This window comes from Vicia villosa, linkage group LG3 (assembly GCF_029867415.1).
Source record: "Vicia villosa cultivar HV-30 ecotype Madison, WI linkage group LG3, Vvil1.0, whole genome shotgun sequence".
Lineage (NCBI taxonomy): Eukaryota > Viridiplantae > Streptophyta > Magnoliopsida > Fabales > Fabaceae > Vicia > Vicia villosa.
In genome coordinates this window covers 44,517,634-44,538,680 of record NC_081182.1, presented here as the reverse complement: position 1 = coordinate 44,538,680, position 21,047 = coordinate 44,517,634, and the positions used below count along the sequence as shown (strand labels likewise).

Genomic DNA, 21,047 nt, shown 5'->3' with positions numbered 1-21,047 from the left:
TTTCCGTGAGTGGAAAATAAAATTTGAGACCAGATTTGGAACAGTTGCACGGTGGCGAGTGGGGCGATAGAGAAAATCGCCTTGATCGGAAGGTCGCCGAGATTAGTAGGGACGACGACAGAAATGCGGTGGTGGCCGGAGAATTTTGAAAACATATGTTGGAAAAAGTCATGGTAGTGTATGGAAAGAAAATCAGAGTTATGACACAGTTTTCCAAAAATATCTCACCGGAAGACAGTGGGTCAACCGGGTAAAGCAAATCGGAGTTATGACACAGTTTTCTAAAAGTTTCTCACCGGAAGACAATGGATCAACGATGTAAAGCACAATGAATCTCTCAGTAGACTCTAAATACCATTAAACAAGCCCAATGAAATAGAGGATACTCAACTCATACTAATAATTTAGCATAGGAAAGACTAAGAAGGTTTTCATTGTGCACTTAAGACCTCGATCTCAAACTCCAAGACAGAGTTGAGTTGTACTCTCTAGGCAGGAAAACCACCAACATCATAAGCATAATCAGTAGAGCACCGAAGACGAGCAACTTCGCCGAGTTGCACGCCAAAGACACCTTCATCCCATCATTTGATGACAAAACCTTGGTCTGTTTTGAAGGTGAATGGGATTATGGACAAGATCCTTTCTCATCTAGAACTTCTGAGATAGGTCATCGTTTTTACCGTAATCGGTGCAGTGAACGGTGACGTTCTGGCCTGGGCTAGGTTGGGACCGGTTCCAGGTCTTATGATTTGCTTCTTAACTCCCATTTTTTCTTCTTCTTCTTCGCCGGTGAGATTAAAACAAGAGAATCGTGAAATGTTAAGGATGAAATTTAAATTATTTTTTTACAAGTTTTTTCAAAGTTCGCCCATGTGAGAGGGGATAAAATACATATTAACCCTTCATTTTATGTTTATTGTAATCCTATTTGTTTTTATATAAATAGTTATCTTATCCATATTAATTGTAAGCTCAATAATCTTACTTTCTCAATTATTATGTTTAATATTTTTGGTTTTGAATGTCAATCTCGGAAGTTCATTTTACTCCCTTAACTTCAAAAGATTCATATTAGTCTACTAATTTTCAAAATTTATCATATCAATTATTTTCAACTTAATAACAACAAATTTAACGATCAATTTCTTAATTTTTTTCTTCGCTAATTAAATGAAAAAGATATTTTTAAGAGTTAAGAATCAATATCGATTTCTTTTTCTAGTTAAACGACCAAAATGACTTATCTACTATACAAACAATTAATAAAAAATTGACCAATCTGACTATTATGCCCTTAGTTAAAAAAATTTTTACAAATAAAAAAGGGCCATTTGGTAACTAACAAAATCACATATCACTTTTCATCCTTTCAATAACCAAGCGCCAATTGTCGGCCTCTCATTGGTCCAACTTTTTAACTTTTCAATAACTAACTTTTTCTCCCCAACACACTTCTTCTCTCTCTTACTTAAATTTTCAAATTTCTTTCACATTTCATTTTCCCACACTTTCTTACTTTCATTTTAATTTTTTTTCATTTAATCACAAAAATTATTAATAATATATATTTTTTAACTTTAATAAAATTAAATATTTATTTATCTCACGGGTCACTATCAATACAATATTTAATTTATTTTAATCGATGATTACACACTTTCTCTTTCTTAATTAAAATTTCAAATTTCTCTCAAATTTTCTTCCCACACTTTCTTACTTTCATTTTAATTTTTTTCTCTATTTATGTATCAACTCTAAAAAATAATTTATTTTTTAATTTTAATAAAATTAAAAATATTGTAATATCACGGGTCACTGTTAACATAATATTTATTTTATTTTAATCAATCATTATTTTTATTAGAGAGATAATATCCTTATTTTTAAAAAAAATTTCTTTTCTTCATTTCACGATTTTTTTAAAGATTATTTAATACAATTAAATTCATATGATTATTGTTCATTTTACAATTGTATTTAAATATATTTTATATCAGATCAAATAAAATTTTTATTTCACGGGTCATTATCAACAAAGTATCTATTTTATTTTAATCAACAATTACTATAAATTGAGAGATAATTTTTAATTTTAAATGTTAAAATTTCATTTTTTTATCTTCATCTTTCAGATTCTTTTTTTATATAATTAAATTTATATAATATTTTTCATTTGTAATTAAATCATTTATTAAAAATTTATATGTATCTAATTAATTTCATACAATATTAAATAAATTTACCCGTGCGGAAGCACGGGTATCTTATAAAAAAGAATTAAGTCTAATATAAATAACTCAATTTCTTAGGTAGCATTAACCTAAATATTCTCTCCCTTAAAAAAACTTAAAACTTCTCTAGAAAACAAATAAGATTGTCGCTCCAAACATCATCTGGTTTCAAACGAGGCAGACAAAGAAACAGAAAGCAAAGGCAAAACCGAAAGGAACAAAAGAGTTGCACTTGTGTTATATTGTCTACGGAAGAAGAAGAAGAAGAAGATGGAGCCTCTCAAAGCTGCGATTCCAGAGAAACTAAAACAACTGATTGGGGATAGCACTGTTCACACTCTTCGCGACTCATGTTCTTCTCTTCATAACTTCTTTCTTCATTTCGAACCATTTCACCAGGTACTACTCAACTATACCTTCTCTTCTCTCATTCCAACAAAACCCTAAATTATTGCTAATTATAACGCTTTCGCTGTTCTCAGATGGTGGCTGAACTTGCAGACCCTAGCTATGCTCTATGCGGCAAGAACAAAGAAACCGCATTGAAATATAAGCAGCTTGGTAACCAATGCTTCTCAAACGATGATTATGCCAAGGCTCTGGATTATTATACTCAGGTATACTTATTTTGATTGAAAGAGTGCCAATAATTTCTCTGCGTGAAAATGGTTTTACTGGAACTAAACTGGTTTGTTTGTTTTGAATTTGGTTCATTAACGCCGTTCCTTAATATAGGCATTGCGTAGGGCTCCTTTTGAGGTTGGTGAAATTGAAAATAATCTGATTGCAACATTGTATATTAATCGAGCTACTGTATTGCATGTAAGTTCAATTTTAGTATTAGTCTTAACCTCTTAACCTACTCACAATCCCTTTTTATATATGATATATAAGGGTTGATGTTATTTCCATTATGCGGGTGTTTTCCCTGCAGAAAATGAATCTTTTGGTAGAATGTTTGCGAGATTGCAATCGAGCTCTTCAGATATGTCCGAGCTATTCAAAGGTGTGTTTTGATTCAATTACTTCTTATAATCCTAGTTTATTTGGTTTATGTAGTTATTATTACATAACAGGGTAGAACGGGATGTGAATTTTTGCATTTGTATTAGGTTAGTTTTGATATGTGCAATAAAATTTCATGGTTTATTGAATCGATGTTTGATGTAGTTGACTATTATGAAGAAGAATAAGGATGCAAACTTGAATTCTAGTTTTTATTCTTATTCATGTAACTCTTTATTTTGGCATCAGGCATGGTATAGGAGAGGAAAGGCAAATGTCTCCTTGGGAAATAATAGAGATGCGATCTGTGACCTAAATATAGCTAAGAGTGTCGAATCATCCACAGGTGGTAAGAAACAAATAGAAAGTGAGGTGAAAATTGTTTTAGACCAATCCAAAAGTGCAAATATAGCAGTACAGCCGCGACACAAGGAAAATAGCTTGAATACAGTGGGTAAGAAGCGTTCCTTGTTAAACAACTGGGAAATTGGTCAAGACTTTTTTTGCTCTTTTGTTATGGTAATAGCATTTGAAGTATGTTTAAAAAGTAAAGTGTTGCATTTTGAATTCATCATATTTCACTTTTGGACTCTGTTATGCTTATGCTCGTAAATTAAGTCTTGGATACCTTTAGGAGAAAGAAATTGCCTAAATTTTAACCGGAGAAAATAGTTTTAGACGCAAAAGACTGGAAAATGAATGAAACAAGGGTTCACTGATCCAATAAACTTAGCCAAGACACCCTTTTCCTTCTAGAATTAAATTATGCACCTTATCTGGACTAGGGAGGACAACTCACTGTTTTGGAGCAGAAGTAGACTTAAACTTCCCCTTACACATGTAAGGTCACTCACTTGAACATCAAGAGGACCTTACTTTATTCTTCTCATTCCTGGAATGAAATGTCTGGGATTTTATGCTAGAAGAGTTAGAGGTGTTTCTTGATATAACCCTTCTCCATAAAAGGCTTCACTTTAATCTCATACTAATAAACTAGTATGCTAGGAAACTTCAATCGAGATTTCTAATATGTAAACCTGTTCGGAAACAATTGGGGCTTTGTCGGTCACATTTTTTTAGTCCTGACTTCTATTCAGTGCTCTTTTACATCTGGTGTAGTTCGTATGTATTCTGTTCTACAGTGTAGTCCTTACTTATAATTATGAAAGATCCATTTTTTCTCCTTTTGAGATAGTAAGATGATACAGTGCATTTGTGGCAGGTGAGATGCCTCAAATAAAGCTGCAAAGTGTCTCCATGCCTGATAAAGGAAGAGGCACAGTGCCATCACATGATGTTTCACCAGGTTCGTTGGTTCATGCTGAAGAACCTTATGCTACAGTAAGAAACAACTATTTTCTTTGTAATATCAAGTTTAAACATTTTACGCATATCACATGCACAATGCTTTTAAAAATAGTTAAATAAAGAGTAAAAATATGTGTTCTATACAATGCTACAAATTTAGGCAAATGGTTGCTTTTAATCCGAGTTTCTTTCCAGAGAACCGGAGACACTTGACATCTATAATAACTACAAGAGTTTTCTTATTGTATTAGCTATTCTGCAAGCAAATAGAACATCATTTTAATTTGTCCATAGCTTATAAGCATTAATCTGCAGTCTTCTCGAGATCGATGTTTTTTTTAACATGAGTGTTTTTCTTTCAGATAATATTAAAGCAATGCCGGGAAACTCATTGCCATTATTGCTTGAACGACCTACCTGCTGATAGAGTTCCTTGTATATCATGCTCAATACCATTGTATTGCTCCCGCCAATGCCAGATAAAAGCAGGCGGGCAAATGTTCAGGATTTCCACAGAAGATAATCACATTCTTAAAAACTTACCCTGTGATCTTGGAGAATATGCTGCTGAAGTGATTCAGTATAAAGATTGTGAACAAAAGATTGATGATGTTACTGAACATCAACACGAATGTCAAGGGGTACATTGGTCTGCTGTACTGCCTTCTGAGATAGTTTTGGCTGGCAGAGTTCTAGCGAAGTTTTTGTCGAAGAGCTCGTCTGAAGATATCACAAGTTTTGTGGAAAAGTTGGTATGTTTTAATTGCTTGTATTTCTCTTAGTTGATTGCATTATTGTTTCTGACTATGAGTATCTGGATGCTTACAGCTTCTCCTAACTGTGCAGGAGCTTTCTCATTGCTACGAACGTATGCCATTTGAAAGTAAATTGGATTCACATATATACGCCATTGTACTGTTATACTGTCTTAAACAGTCTTATACAACTATATTTTCCATTGATGGAATCTCTATATCACAGGTTGTTTTGGCATTCTTCTTCTTCTTCTTTTTGTGTGTGGAAGGGTGAACGTGTCTATTTGTACAATAACATAGCAATCTATAACAGAACCATCATAAACCTTGTGTGGCAGAATTTTTCCAATATGATAGCGGAAGTATTTGTTGTTGAAGAAATCAATTTATTTTGATTTTTTTGTCGTAACTAATCATTAGAATAATCAAGTTTTATCTTGATTTGTCAATACAGGCTGTCATAGTTATTTCTCAGATTAAAGTGAATTGTATGACTGTTGTTCGTTTAAAATCAATAGACGCTCATGGACTATCAGATCAGTCTGGAGGATTTCCATTTCATTCCAGTGCGCGTTTAACTAGTAATGTGGAACAGGTACACATGTTCGTTATGCATATATTTATCAGTTGGTTGCATCTTTTTTCTTTCTTTTTACATTTATTTGCTTGTTCTATGCTTACATATTTTTTTCTTGAAGTCCTACTATGATAGTTTAGACAATGTTGGTGATGGAATTTTGTTGTTGTTGGCGATATCCTTTGTGATTCTGAGCCATATTCCGTTATATATCCCAGGTCAGAGTGGGCAAAGCTATTTATAAAGCTGGCAGTTTATTCAACCATTCTTGCCAACCAAATGTTCATGCGTATTTTCTTTCACGCACACTCTATTTACGAACAACAAAAGTTGTAGCAGCTGGGTGTCAGCTGGAATTGTCTTATGGTCCACAGGTAACTTATTTTTGGTAATTAACATCTGTAGTTCTTATTACATGTTGTTTTTGGTATAAACACCTTGTTCAATGGTTCAATATACATTTACAGTTCTATTTTGCAGGTTGGCTTGTGGGATTGTAAAGATCGCCAAAGTTTTCTGAAAGATGAATACGCATTTCATTGTCAATGTACTGGTTGTTCAGAAGTCAATCTATCTGACATTGTCCTCAATGCTTTTCGTTGTGTCAACCCAAATTGTTCTGGCGCAGTGTTGGAAAGCAGAGTACTTGAGTGTGAAAAGCAGAAAATCATTGTAAGCCATTTTGAGGGGGTATTTATCAATACTTAATTTAATACTTTTTCTACATTATAAATGCATGTAGAGTTGATTGACTTAACATTTCCGTCCTGTCACATATGTTGCTTAGCATTTAGGAGTTTGGGGCTTCGATATATGGTCCTGTGTTCAGGGGTGTGCATGGATCATAAACCAAACCAAACTGAACCATATATATGGTTTGGTTTGGATCTAAAAATTGTTTCTATAAAACCGGTTTAATTTTTTAAAACCGGTTTACTTGTGGTTCAATTCAGTTTTAAACCGGTTTTTTACAATTAAAAACAGTTTTAAAAAAACCTGTTTTAAACCGGTTTTTCTCAAAACCAGTTTTTTATTTACTTAAAAAAATACAGTTTTCAAACCAGTTTTCAAACAAATTTTATAAAAAATCAGTTTTTCATTGTAGATTTGATTCCAATCACTTGGTTATAAATAACAAAGTTGAGTAATTTCTCTCAAGCAATTCAATATGTGATGCATTTTGTATTAATTTTAGATACTTTCAAACTCAGCCATCTCAGTTCTGCAAACAGGATTGAAAATGTGATATCATGGATTCAGTTTGTGAAAGAAAAGACTTGTTTAGATCCAACTCAAAAAAGAGAGAAAATTGGGAACGAACAAGAGAGATGAGTACTGCACCTGAAACTATGAAAACCTAGATAATTAGTTTATCGTAGATTAGGTTAAATTGAATTGAAGAAAGAGATTTGATTTTACCGTTTGGAATAAATTGAATTCTTCTGAGAGATGAAAGATTTGAGAATGGCGTGAGTGGGAAGACATAGCAACTCAATGAGAAAAGTGAGGTGACTATACATATCGTGATGAAGGGAGAAAGAGACAGTGTTATTCACTTATTCTAAATGTGGTATCCAATAAGCTTAACCGGTTTAGAATATGGGTATCGTTTTTTTTTATTTTAATTTTATTAAATGGGCCACCAGTTTTATAATATGTTATTGGATTGGGTTTTTAAATTTGGAATAATTCAGATAGGAATTTGGTTTTTGGTTTTTGGTTTTATTGCACACCCCTAGCCTGTGTTTGAACTATTATCTCCCTTTAAAGTTTAAAACACTTCTCTTTCAGGTTATCAAGAATGATGACATCTCTGAAGTATGTCTGAATGCATTTAACCAAAATGATGCCTCTGTTCATATTCAACCTGGGCATTGTTTAAAATGTGGTTCTTACTGTGATCTAGAGTCTTCACGTGCCACAGTTGATAAAGCCTTAATATGCATAAAAAGGTACGCACTGTTCAATTTGCATCCCAATAACAGCCACTGAACTATAGCTTGCTAGATAAATACTCCAGTTATCAATACTGCATGAGCTCATAATAAATATTAGATGTCTGCTTAATTTTTCAACAGTTTACGAACTGATATATGGAAATGTCAGGTTGCAGGATGCAATATTGTCAAAAGAAATTTCAAATACTTTCATTTCAGACGCTTTGAGATCTCTTCATTTGCTAAGATCAAATTTGCATGCTTACAATAAGGTTATTGCAGAGGTGAGTTCAAGCCTTCATACAAAGTTCTCCATTAAGTACAGTTTTCATATGTTTGTTGCGCTAATACTACAACTGTGTGTATTTTGGAAAGACCCTCTCTCTGCTTGTGTTTGCATGACCGCTATTGAAAGGCATGGACTGTAATGGACAAACAAGGTCCCGTGTTTTGAATATGATGGTTTGACTTTCATTTTCCTGTACATTATCTGCTCTGTGCAGGCTGAAGACAACCTTGCCCAAGCTTTTTGTTTAGTGGGAGAATTAAAAATATCTGTGAATCATTGTAAAGCATCTATTCAGGTACTGTGTTGTGTTTGTAATTGTGTGAATGCATTTCGAACATGGTCTTGTTATCAAATTAAACCGACTTTCCAAGTATGATGATAAAAGTGATTCATTCTTTTGCCATTGCAGATTCTGGAAAAGCTATATGGTCCTGATGATATTGTTATTGCCTATGAACTTGTGAAGCTTTCATCTGTCCAACTTTCCTTGGGTGACAATAGTGCTGTCGACAGCATTAGTCGAATAGGTGCTATCTTCTCACGTTATTATGGACTTCATGCAGACTTGGTCTTTCCTTACCTTCAGTACCTCAGGAGAGAAATTTAGAATTTTCAGTGAAGGTTCTCTAACCAAATGTTTTTCCAGCAAAGTGAGCTATAAGGTGATAGAAAAAAATGCCAGTCATCGCTTAAATGACAGGTCATTTGATATAAAAGATCTAATGCAGTCAAAAACCACGAGAAAAGTTACTCAATGCTCATCCATGTAGCTCAGCAGTTGGCGCTTCTTGCTCAGAGATAAGATAGCCTTTGAATTGCTATATTCAGGCGTGTTATCCAACTGCTCTTGCAGATAAGTGTATTTTATTGATGGTACAGTTAAATTTAAAGACTATCATCATCATCATCATCTAATTGGGATCAAGAAAGTTCTGAAGAAAAGATGTCTGTCTATTTGAATATGTTTGCTCTATGTTGTTTTTATCTCTTAACATTTCCATTTCCCTTCAAACTCAGGATATGGATATAGGCATATAGATCTCATTTGGTAGATGAGGACGATAAAAACATTCTGTCTGCATGGGTACAATATTTATAGTCTATTTCAATATGTAGGGGTGGCAAAGCGGGTGGCCCTGCCTCCGTCTCATTTTGCCTCCGTCTCATTTAAGCCCGTCCAAAAGGAGGTGGGGCAAGGTAGGCCAATTTAGACGTCCGAGTTCAAAAGTCAAGTCTGTCCTATTTATTAACGAGTGATTCGCCATTTTTTTTTACAATTTGATTTACTATATAATTTATAAAAATTGTAATCATTACTAAAGAGGTCGAGGCCGTCGAAAGAGATTTTTTTAACAACGCATAATAGAACAATAGAAAAATTGAAATGAATTTTCAATCTTTTCAAAAATTAACAAAAGGAGTCAGAAATAGAAACTAAAAAAAAAGGGTGGTCTATCTATGGCTCTGTTTGGTAAGGCATAATTTTAAGCTTATGTCTTATAGCTTATATAAATTCATATGACAATTTAGACCTGTTTGATAACGGTTTTTTCATCACTAACTTATAGTTTATTTTACTAGTTTATAGTTTATTTTTCAAACGCTATTTCAAATAGCGTTTTAGGTTATAGTTTATCATCTTTTCTTCCTTACTTATCCTTACTATTTTAACATAAATTCATTTTTATCCTTTATAATTTATTTTAATTTTAAATTAAATAATTATGTATTAAATATCTTTTATGTCATTTTACATTTATAAGTTATTTGAACTGCTAATTTTATCAAACAATTTAATTATCTTATCAGTTATCTTATTAGTCCCAACCATTAGCCATAAGCTATCAGCCATCAGTTATAAGATATAAACTGTCAGCTAGCTTATCAGTCAACCGCTATTTTTATCAAACAGACCCTATGTTAATGGGTGCTAATTTATAATTTTAAAAAGATAATGTTTTGTAAAAGAATAAATTTTATTTATAATAGTTATGTTAATGTTTTAAAACACATTATTTTTGTCAACAAAACAACATTCAAGGAAAAGATCAACTTCAATTATCTTATTAGTTATCAGTCTCAACCATCAGTCATAAGCTATCAGTCATCAGTTATAAGCTATAAGTTATCAGCCAACTGTTATTTTTATCAAACAGACCCTATGTTAATGGGTGCTAATTTATAATTTTAAAAAGATAATGTCTTGTAAAAAATTAAATTCTATTTACAATAGTTATGTTAATGATTTAAAACACATTATTTTTGTCAACAAAACAACATCCAAGGAAAAGATCAATAAATATGAAACTTTGTTAGGAAAAGATCAATGATCAATCTATTGGATAAAAATTAGATATACAAAGTCAATAATTAAAATTAGTAAATTAGGTATACGCAACTTAGCTTAAATGCATGTGTTTATGGAGAGGAAGAAGAACAAAATATATGTGGTGGCTTGGGTGATCCAAAGAGATAAAAATTAGATATACAAAGTCAATAATTAAAATTAGTGAATTAGGTATACGCAACTTAGCTTAAATGCGTGTGTTGATGGAGAGGAAGAACAAAATATATGTGGTGGCTTGGGTGATCCAAAGAGAAAAAAAATAGTGAATTGGCATCCTGGCATCCTCAATGCACTGTCCAATTTTTATGATGATTAGGCTGGACGGACCAACTTAAGGTACCAACTTAAGGTACCGAGCCAAAAACCTCGGCCCGACCTGTCAAAAAAAGTTGATCAAATGGCCCATCCCAACGGAGCCTACCTGTTTCACCACCCTTAAGGATATGGAACAAGGGGTTGGTTTCATCCTCACAGGAAAAATAAACAGGTCATTCCGGGATTAAAATTGACTTCTGAAGTGAATCATTGTTAGTTGTGCTCGTCTCAACTCCCCCAAATGATTAAGAGAGAATTTCTTGATGCACCCTTTATGGAGTGAAAACACCTCTGAAAATCCCAAATTGTCGTTCGGAGACACATCTCCGAACGAACCACAAAGACTTTTAAAAAAATTGGTTCGAATATGCATATACGAAAACACCTAGAGACGTTTCGCATATACATATCCAAAAACATGGATGAGCAGAATTATTGGCAGAAACAATTGTTTTTGACATTTTTTGAAAAGGATCAATGTCAGCTTGATCCGTAATTTTGTTAAACCATTAATAAACACAAAAACAGAAAACAATAAAACAAACACAAAACAAGTAATGTAACACCCCTTTTTACCCCATAAATAATAAGCATATAATCAGAGAATAAGCATGCATATAATTAAAAAGGGCGTCACATCGACGTTTTCAAAAACTAAAAAGCTTTTAAAAACCGACAACATTTATCCACAAAATACAATACACCTGGCCATTTTAAATAACACCTGACATATAATCATAATTCATCCAGAATATGCATTAACAGCGGAAAGTAATACTCATGTGTTTCATATAAATGATACATGTCTCATACCATGATCATATCTCCATAAACAACTCATAAGATAACCATAATCATAATATTTGGCTTAAAGCCTCTCAACAACAAAATTAAACAGGTTCACAAGTTATAAGAAAATACATAAACAATTAGAACATGAGTTCAACGTCTAAGCTACCCAGTGTTACATGACCAGAGCATTGACTCGCTACTTAATTACCAAGCAAACTCAGAAGAAACTCCGACTAGGTCACACGCAAGCTACTAATCGTCAAACCTGCATGTCGCCAAACGAGGGCAACATTAAAACAGAAGGGTGAGAATACGAACCATTATAAAGAAAGTATAACGGAATACAATGGTTAAATCAACACTTCAAGTAATTAATCATACTATGTATAACCATGTAGATAATAGTAATCAACCCATATTTCACATGTTATCGAGTACACAACAAGCTTGAATAGTATAATATTTCAATTCTACTATTATATTACTCCCTCCGTCCCATAATATATGTCATAGTTGGTCATTTCACACGGATTAAGAAAATGTAATAAATGAAAGAGAGAGAATAGTGTTTTTACAAAACTATCCCTGCTTATTATTGGTGTATTTGAATGATCATAAATGTAAAGTAAGAGAATAATAAATTAAGAGTATTAATTAGAGGGCATAATTTGGAAGATAAAAATTAAAATTGCATTGAAAACTTAAGGCGACACTTATTTTGGGACAAATAATTTTATCAAATGCGACACTTATTTTGGGACGGAGGGAGTATCAATTAAGTACACAATCATAGTTATCACATATTCACACATTTTATCAAATATATATTCAAACTTCATTCGTTTCAATTATCAAACTCATACACATATCACAACTACATCAACTTCACATACTCCATTATCGCATAATTTTAATGTGACTCAATGCACGATATGTGACGCTATGCATGTGGTACCGAATTGTGAACCCAAAGTTTCACCGCTTTCCGATTCAATATCTAGAATCCAAGCCACGCTTCCGATCCGGACAAGACCAAAGCCCACCCAAAATGTAAACATATAGTCTACCGCTTCCGATTCACTCTAGAATCTAAGCCTCACTTTTGTTTCAAAGCAAACCACCTTTGTTTCAAGGCACACTATGATATGAATGTATGTACAATGTTAACAAACATATGCAATTAAGATCATCTCTACCATCTTAACTTTCCGCATATCACAATAATTCAACTCTATGAATTATCCACCAATTGTACACAACATTCACAACACACACACATCATTAACATATAAGAGGCCAATTAATCAATTACGATTCACACAATCCAATTAAGACTAGTAACCATACTATCTCATGTTAATTCTCATTTTGCCAATTATACATGAACACACACTTTCAACATCAATCAATTAATCATTAGAATTAATATTAACTAACTACTCACAGAGAATCAATATTAGCACAATATCATTGGCATGGAAATATATATTTCTCAACATACATATTCAAGACAAAACACAATTACGGACAAATCCTCAAAATACCGTAATTTACCGACAAACCGAATAATTGATCCAACTTCAAATATATTCCAATCAATTAAACTCATTGCAATTAATTTAACTATTAATTAAATCAACTAATTAATAATTACACTTCATTAGTTCCAATTTACTACTTCATTTTCTATTAAAAAAATCAACATTTTAATATAAGAATATTCAAATCCACACAATTTCGGCCGGTTCGTAAAATATCACTATTTCAACAAAATAACACTACCACGTTAATCTACTAATTAAACTTAGCTACCACATAAATTTTCATCAAATTCCGGACAATTAATTATACCGCTTAATTCCGCTATTCGATCAAACGGGACTGTTTCAATTGTATTTCAATTTATAACTATGGTTCATTTCTATTACCTTATACCATGATACATGTTTCTTTATGAACAATATGCACACAGGAACAACATAGAACACATTTTTTAAGCATAGGACACATTTTTGAAACATGAGAAAAAACAAAGTAAAGGCACATACTGACATAGCATAAGAAAACGCAAATGGTAAGGATTGAGTTTGCCAAATAAACTGAATATTCATCTTTAACTCAAAACTCCTAAACATTATATTAATAATTTTAAATTATTAATATACTATTAATATTATTATTGAATTTATTATAATAATTATTATTATTATACTAAAGACATATAAGTCTTAGTAACTTGAAATGTGAGTTTTCTTGAAAACATAGTAGCTAATGTGATGCTGCTACTTTAACATACTAATAGTATTAATCACTAATTAATTATCAAGTTGGTTTTATGCATCCAAGTATAGAAAGCTACAAAAGAACATGGTTTATCATTTATTATATTTAAAGTGGCTTCAAATGAAACAGAGGTGAATATACATGGCAAAATACATAGCAAAATATATATCAAATATGTACATCATTAATGAAAAGTGGCGCTACAGTTATTGCCCACTTGTTATATCTACGAGAACGAGAACATGGCAAAGCATATGCAGTGTGATTCATGAAAATAGCAGAACAATTTCTTTGATTTCTAAACATAAGTGCCACTTATAGTATACATATATGAATGAATTTTCACTCAATTTATCAACCCAAACACAATTAATAATCATACATCAAAGATTATCATCAAAATTTAATAATTTCAAAACCATAAAAATTAGGGATTTCAACCTAAACATGTTTCTACCCATTGACCCAATCATACTAACCCATAATAATAAGGATTCTCCCCCTTACCTTGAATCAATCTCCTTCAAACCCTAGCTTTTGCCCCTTGTTGTTCTTCCCCTTTTTCTCCTCTTCTCCTCTTTTCCTTCTTTTGAAAAAACTCGGCAAAATGAAAATGATACTTCTCTCCCTCATTCTACCCTTTACCATATCATTCATATTGTGCTTAACCCATATAATTCCACTTCCTAACTAATTAGGCCCAAATGATAACATAGAGTAGTCAAATAAATAATTATGCTCCAACAAATAATATTATTACCCTTAATATTATTTTCCAATTAATCCAATTAAATCCGACTTTTTCTCAAATAAGTAAAATCCAATAATAATATTATTTCTAATATTATTTCTCTACATACTCCACTTTATTAATTCTTCGATTAACCGAATAAATTCTAACTTCACTTAATAATTTGAACACGTTTCTCAATAACACCGACAATCCAATTAATTATCAAACTTCGTCCAAATTAAGTAAATAAATCCTTATTTAATTTAATTAGCCAAATAATAAAATTCGGACTGTTACAACTCTCCCCCACTTAAAATATTTGCGTCCTCGAAAATTCAGTTGACACAACCATCTCAACACCAAAACCACATCCACTCTCTCTCGATTCATACCGATACAAAACGTTCTACACTTACGACTATACAAAGCTTCAAAATATGTCATTTCAACATCTGAAGGAAATACCATGCAACACACAATCCTTTCGATGCACAACTTAGCAAGTCTCTTCATCGAATAATCCATCTTCATCGGAATAAAACGAGCACATTTCGTCAACTATCCATACTGACAGCTTTCCCTCATTCAAATGAGTACGTATCATGTGAGCAATATCTACAACTACCAATTTGTGATGATCAAACTTGAAAAAAAAGACATTTTAAACAAACAAATATTGACTTAAAGGGCATATGAAATATCTTTTTATTAACTATTATATGCGAGTAAGAAACTCACCCATCATCTGCAGGAAGTATTGAGATTTTAACGACGTCTCCACTAACATGGTTAGATAAAGATGGGGCTTCAATGACTATAATTTGAGAAGGGATTGGTTGAAATCGAGGTTGAGAAGGTTGAATGTGAGATTAGGTTGTGGCCGAGGTTGATTGGGTTGGGATTGAAGTGGTAAAGGGTGGCATTGAGTGGATTGAGGACAAGGTTAAGAATGATGGGATTAGGATCCAGATCTAGATGGTGGTTGAGTGAGTTGAGGTTGGATTGAACGTGGAATAGGTTGAGGTTGTGGTCGGGATTGAGTGAGTTGAGGCCGACTTGGATGTGGAATAGGTTGAAGTTGTGGTTGGGATTGAGTGAGTTGAGGCCAGGTGCTAGAAGAAGGAGATTACCAGGTGTGTCTTATAGGTGCACCATTTGTGACAAATTTGGTCACAATGCTCAAACTTGCAAAAGCACAACTCAGAATCCCAATGCACTTAAAAGAAAGGTATGTCTAGTCCCTATCACAACTCAAAATGTTTTTTCAACCTGTATATGAAATTAACAAATGCTGTTCTTCATTCATGTAGAAAAAGGTTAAGTTGGATGCTCAAACTGCTGCAACTCATGGAGCTGAGTCTGGTGCAACTGATGTAGCCCAAACTGCTGCAACAGATGGAGTTCAAACTGATGCAACTCATGGAGCTGAGTCTGGTGCAACTGATGTGGCCCAAACTGCTGCAACTGATGGAGTCCAAACTGCTGCAACTGATGGAGTTCAAACTGATGCACGTCAGACTGATTTTTTTGGAGACATCACTGATGATGTGATCTCAAGCCTGCCAGAGTTTAACTCTACCCAATGCTCTGCTGTGGATGGAACCTCACAAAGGAGAGGTAAGAAAAAGATGTCACCTACCAAGCCAATCAAGAGGAGGACAAGTGAAAGACAGAAGTTGTTCTGGTTTAAAAAACCAATAACTGGCCCAGGTGCTAGCTCTGAACAACCAATATCAGTGACTGATGAAGATAACAATGATGAGTCAAGGCGTGGGAAGAAGAAATTGAAGAAGAACTATTAAGTCATGATTATGTATAAGTCCTAGTTATGTATAATGCTAGTGAACTTCAATATTTTGTTTATGTGCTTTTTTTGGAGGTACAATGATGATGTATTTTGGTACAATGTTGGTACAATGGTTGTCCTTTTGTTATCCATTTTGTCTGTTAAGTAATTTTATGCTACATTATCAACCAAATTTTTCAACAAATTATAAGAATTTAATGATTCATACTAAATCACATTAATTGAACAACCAAAACACATTACATTGCATATAACTGTCAGTTACATCTTTTGTCTCAAATATGAATTCATTTCATTACATATATGTGTACATTACACCAAACAAAAACCAGGACATAAACAATGCCACTTTCAGATGGGAAATGCTTCTCTTCAAAACAGCCTGCTTCAATTTGGTTTTTTCCAGAATTCCTTCCATCAACTTAACCTTCATATTTGCCAATTCACAGTCCTTGCATAAATGTTCCGAACTGCTGATTTCGTCATCCCAAATAAAAAAATCACAACTATTCTCCATCTGCAACAATTACAAAACAACAATCTTATTCAATGTTCAGTAAACCCATTTAACAAAAAAATGAAATACCTAAAACCTTACTCCTGCATTCTTGCACTTCCAGAATTTCCGTCCGCGATTCTTGGACGTCTTGGCTACCCACATCTTCATGGGACGACTGCATCCACATGTGGGGATCTTGAAATTCACGTTGGAGGTGTAGGAATTGCAGCTACTGATACTTTTACTGGTTTCCATTTCCACAGGTGAGAGTATGAACGACGAGAGGATGAAGCAACTGGAATCACGAAGAGAGGATGAAGCAACTGGAATCAAGAAGAAGAGATAGCGTAACCCTAAAATTTGGGAATAAACCCACCCACGATTGGCCCTGAAGAAATTGAAGGAGCAAGAATGGAAGAAAATCAGAATGAGATGACATCGTGAACCCTAAATCCCAAATTATAGAGGGAGACACTGCCACCGTGTCACAACCATGCCACATAAGCCAGAAGATCCATTACACGTAGGCATTTCTGATGGAATCTCCCTCATTAAGGTTTCCCTCTGGAGAATCTTTATTTGTTAAGGGGCAAAGGCTAAATTTTTTTTTAATAAGGGGGAAAACCGAATATCGCTTATTTGGCAGGGGGTGAACACTATTTAACCCTAAAAAATAATATCATATCCAAAATTAATAATTTTATAATTAAAAGTGATATATTATTACTAAATAATATCAAAAATTTATAATAATAAAATAAATATTATACTATTATACTTATTTATATTATTATTATTAATAGTTGGTGTCTGAATATTATATTATTATTATTGTTATTATTAATATTACAATTAGTATATTTATTATTATTATTATTATTATTATTATTATTTAATCTTTATAAATGGTCAAATTAGTAATAATGCTATTAGGGTTTTTACCAATGAATTATTATTGTGACGACACGTGTCTAGGATGTCATCGTGACAACCTTAAATTTAGATTAAGTAGATACTTTTTATTTTAATTTAATTTTAAAGAGAAACAACATTTAGAAGCTAATATTAGAAAGTTATCAGAATGTTTAGAATACTCCCTCTGTCCCAAAATATAAGAGAAATTCTCTTTTTTGATTCATTGAATAATTAATGTATCTGGTCTATATACAGACCAGATACATTAATTATTCAATGAATCTAAAAAGTGAATTTCTCTTATAATTTGGGACGGAGGGAGTAGTAATTTCAATGAATGTGATTAGGTAAATTACATAATAAAATAAGAATAGAAATAACTAACATATTGTGATAGAGGGTATAATAGTATTATTGATTAGGTATAATTCTCATTGTAGATGATGCAAGCAACTTGTAGAGTGGTGTTAGACCAGGAACAAACAAATTGCCAGGAAAAAACAAATTGCCATCTTGCACCATTCATGTGTGGTTAATGCCATAACTCCACGACTCCACTAGATAACATCATAACGGATTACAGCTGGCACGCGATAGAGACAGAGAGCAAATATTCACTTGTTCCAATTTTTTTTTCTTTTCTCTTTCTTTTTGTTTCCGTTTCCTTCTCTTTCTTCAACATCATCATCTTCTTTCTGTTTCTCTTTTTTTTCTTTTTCTTCTTTCTTCCATTTTTTTCTTTAAAACCATAATTTAACAAAACATGAAATGACGGAAAACTTTCAGAAAGTAACTTGTAATATTTTCGATTCTCTATCAGCATAACAACTCGATCTCGAAAAATTAGAGGCTTGTGTCGTGAAAAGTTTATTTTTTCCATATTTGCGACGCCATTGATGTTACTGGATCAGGTGGTTTTGGAGGCGGCGACGGTAGTTCCAACAATGATGAGACTTTGTTCGGTGAAACTGGAGATAATGGTTGCAGCAAGGAATGTTTGTACGGCAGCTTCAATAGTAGATCTGACGGTTTCAACGGTTGAGACAGTAAATCTGGTGGTTTTGCCGATGGCCGTTGCGATTCCGAAGGTTTATCCGGTGACGGAATAGTCATCAGAAGTGACGTAAAAGATGACGCCGGAAGTGTTGTCGAGATTATTGTCGGAAGTACTGTTGGAGTTCTTGCCGGAGATGCTGCTGGAATGCTCGTCGGAGTATCAGGGTTCAAATACTCAGCCTTGGAATTAGCTTTAGAATACTTGATTTCTTCAGCTTTGAGAACAACAACCGAAAGTTTCTCTTGCCATTCCTTGTTTTTCTTAGTAACAGAAGTGTGAGATTCAGTGACAACCCTGAAAATCTGTTGAATGAAAGAACCTCTAATGGGTTGGTGACGCTCGCTTTCCAAGCTCTTCTCACACACTCATATGGCTTTGGCCTTGGCCGCGACATTTTCAACAACTTCAAAACACACAGGAACAATACGAGAAGAAGGAATGGACAGAAATGGTTGAGTACTTTGTCGGTGTTTGTGTTTATGTTTAAGATTCCTATTCCCAACATCATGTTCCAAATAGTTGCAGAACTGGACTTTTTGAGAGGTTTTTTTGGATCTTTTCTTAAAACAAGGATGAGACATTTGTAAATGCTTCTCAAAATCTTTTCTAATTGTGTAATAGGTTTTTGTTGGTTGCAGTGGTTGATGATGATTATTGTAGTATAATGGATAATGAGATGATGAATAGGATGCATATGGATTAGGTGGAGGTGGTGTATACCCATGATTAAAATACAAATATGGGATTGTAACATGTGGATTTGTGGAATAAGATGAGAAAATTTCCCATGGAAAAGATGGAAATGAGGAAGTGATTGGAGATGTAAAAGGGGGGTTTGTGGGATAGATGGGAGGAATACTCCATGGATGATATGAAGGTGTGTGATAAGGATAATCCATAGGAGGATTTGAGTACATGGATGAAAGCACCAATTGATAGGATGCTAAATAAGAACCCTAACAAAACTATTAAAAGCTTGAAAATATAAACTATGAAGAAGATAAAATAAAAGGAATAAAGATAAATTTCATTTCATTTCTTTGATATCCCAAATGTGTCAATGACACTACATTATATAACATCCATAATGGATAATAAACTAAAGCCCAAATACAATTAGAGCCCAATAATAATAACAATAATAGTAATAATAATACTAATAAATAATACTATTATACCCTCTATCATATTGGCGGCACCAAAACAAAATTTTTACTTTATATATTGGTATAGATTACATTCTTTTAGTTTTGAATTTTCAAAAAATTTGCAACAACTATAAAATGTTAAAAATATGTATTAAATAAAATTATATGCACTAAATATTTTTTTAAAGGCAAAATACTCATTTTAGTCCATCAACTATACCCTTGGGTTCACATTGGTCCCTTAACTTTTTTTCGTGTCATTTTGGTCCCTTAACTTACAAAAAGTTTCATTTTAGTCCTTTTTGGATAATTAGCGACAGAAAAACTTTGAAATCCGTCGCTAAATCTGTCGCTAATTAGGTAAAAAGGACTAAAATGAAACGTTTTTGAAAGTTAAGGGACCAAAATGACACGAAAAAAAGTTAAGGGGCTAATATGAACCCAAGGGTATAGTTAAAGGACCAAAATAAGTATTTTGCCTTTTTTAAATAACTAAAAAACATGTTTTTGAAGTCAATATCACAAAATGTAGAACGCGAGTCTAACAATAAGATGTCATAGAATTTCAGTTTAATTTTATCAATATTTTTCAAAATTTCTTACAACAATTATGAAAATTTAAATAATACTATGTTCTAAAATAAAAGCATCTTAAAGAAAATGAATTTGAATTTAAAGTGCATGACGGTTTACCCGTCATCCTGAACCAAAAGGCAAAAAACGACACACACACACCAATTTAAACATTCATGAATTAAACCATACAATTTCATGTTCATCATTACAATTCATGTTCATGGATTAAAAACATATTATAACTTTAAGAGATTACCAATCTTCATATTCATATAACAACACAACCAAGCATACACATTCATACCAAATCTATTGGAGGTTAAAGAGTCATCTACTCGACTCCTTATGCGTATATCTTTTATTAATGTTATTCCTCTCACCCAAAGCTCCAAATTCTCCCTTTTGCCTCCAGCCGCTTTCTCACAATTCTTTCTAGTACTGTTAAAATTTTCTCTAAACTTAGATTATAT

At 32.9% G+C, this 21,047-nt stretch overlaps 1 protein-coding gene and 1 pseudogene across 1 annotated transcript; one reads left to right on the top strand and one right to left on the bottom strand.

The window, feature by feature from the left end:
* Positions 1–431: 431 nt before the first annotated feature.
* Positions 432–770, bottom strand: LOC131655570 (peptidyl-prolyl cis-trans isomerase FKBP12-like; annotated as a pseudogene).
* A 1,567-nt stretch (positions 771–2,337) lies between these two features.
* On the top strand, positions 2,338–9,067 carry LOC131661214 (uncharacterized). Its single transcript, XM_058930671.1, has 15 exons — positions 2,338–2,633; positions 2,717–2,851; positions 2,970–3,056; positions 3,169–3,240; positions 3,489–3,693; positions 4,462–4,580; positions 4,910–5,299; positions 5,394–5,528; positions 5,757–5,897; positions 6,098–6,253; positions 6,360–6,551; positions 7,671–7,831; positions 7,986–8,100; positions 8,320–8,400; positions 8,515–9,067. Exons 1-15 carry the CDS (start codon positions 2,505–2,507, stop codon positions 8,710–8,712), a joined length of 2,316 nt encoding a protein of 771 aa, XP_058786654.1. The 5' UTR covers positions 2,338–2,504; the 3' UTR covers positions 8,713–9,067.
* The last annotated feature ends 11,980 nt before the right edge of the window (positions 9,068–21,047 follow it).

Bases quoted from the DNA above. Each gene is read 5' to 3' on its own strand.
- LOC131661214 (XM_058930671.1), top strand. From the start codon at position 2,505: ATGGAGCCTCTCAAAGCTGCGATTCCAGAGAAACTAAAACAACTGATT. The intron at 2,852-2,969 runs GTATACTTATTT...TCCTTAATATAG, and splicing joins CTCTGGATTATTATACTCAG to GCATTGCGTAGGGCTCCTTT. The intron at 8,401-8,514 runs GTACTGTGTTGT...TTGCCATTGCAG, and splicing joins ATTGTAAAGCATCTATTCAG to ATTCTGGAAAAGCTATATGG.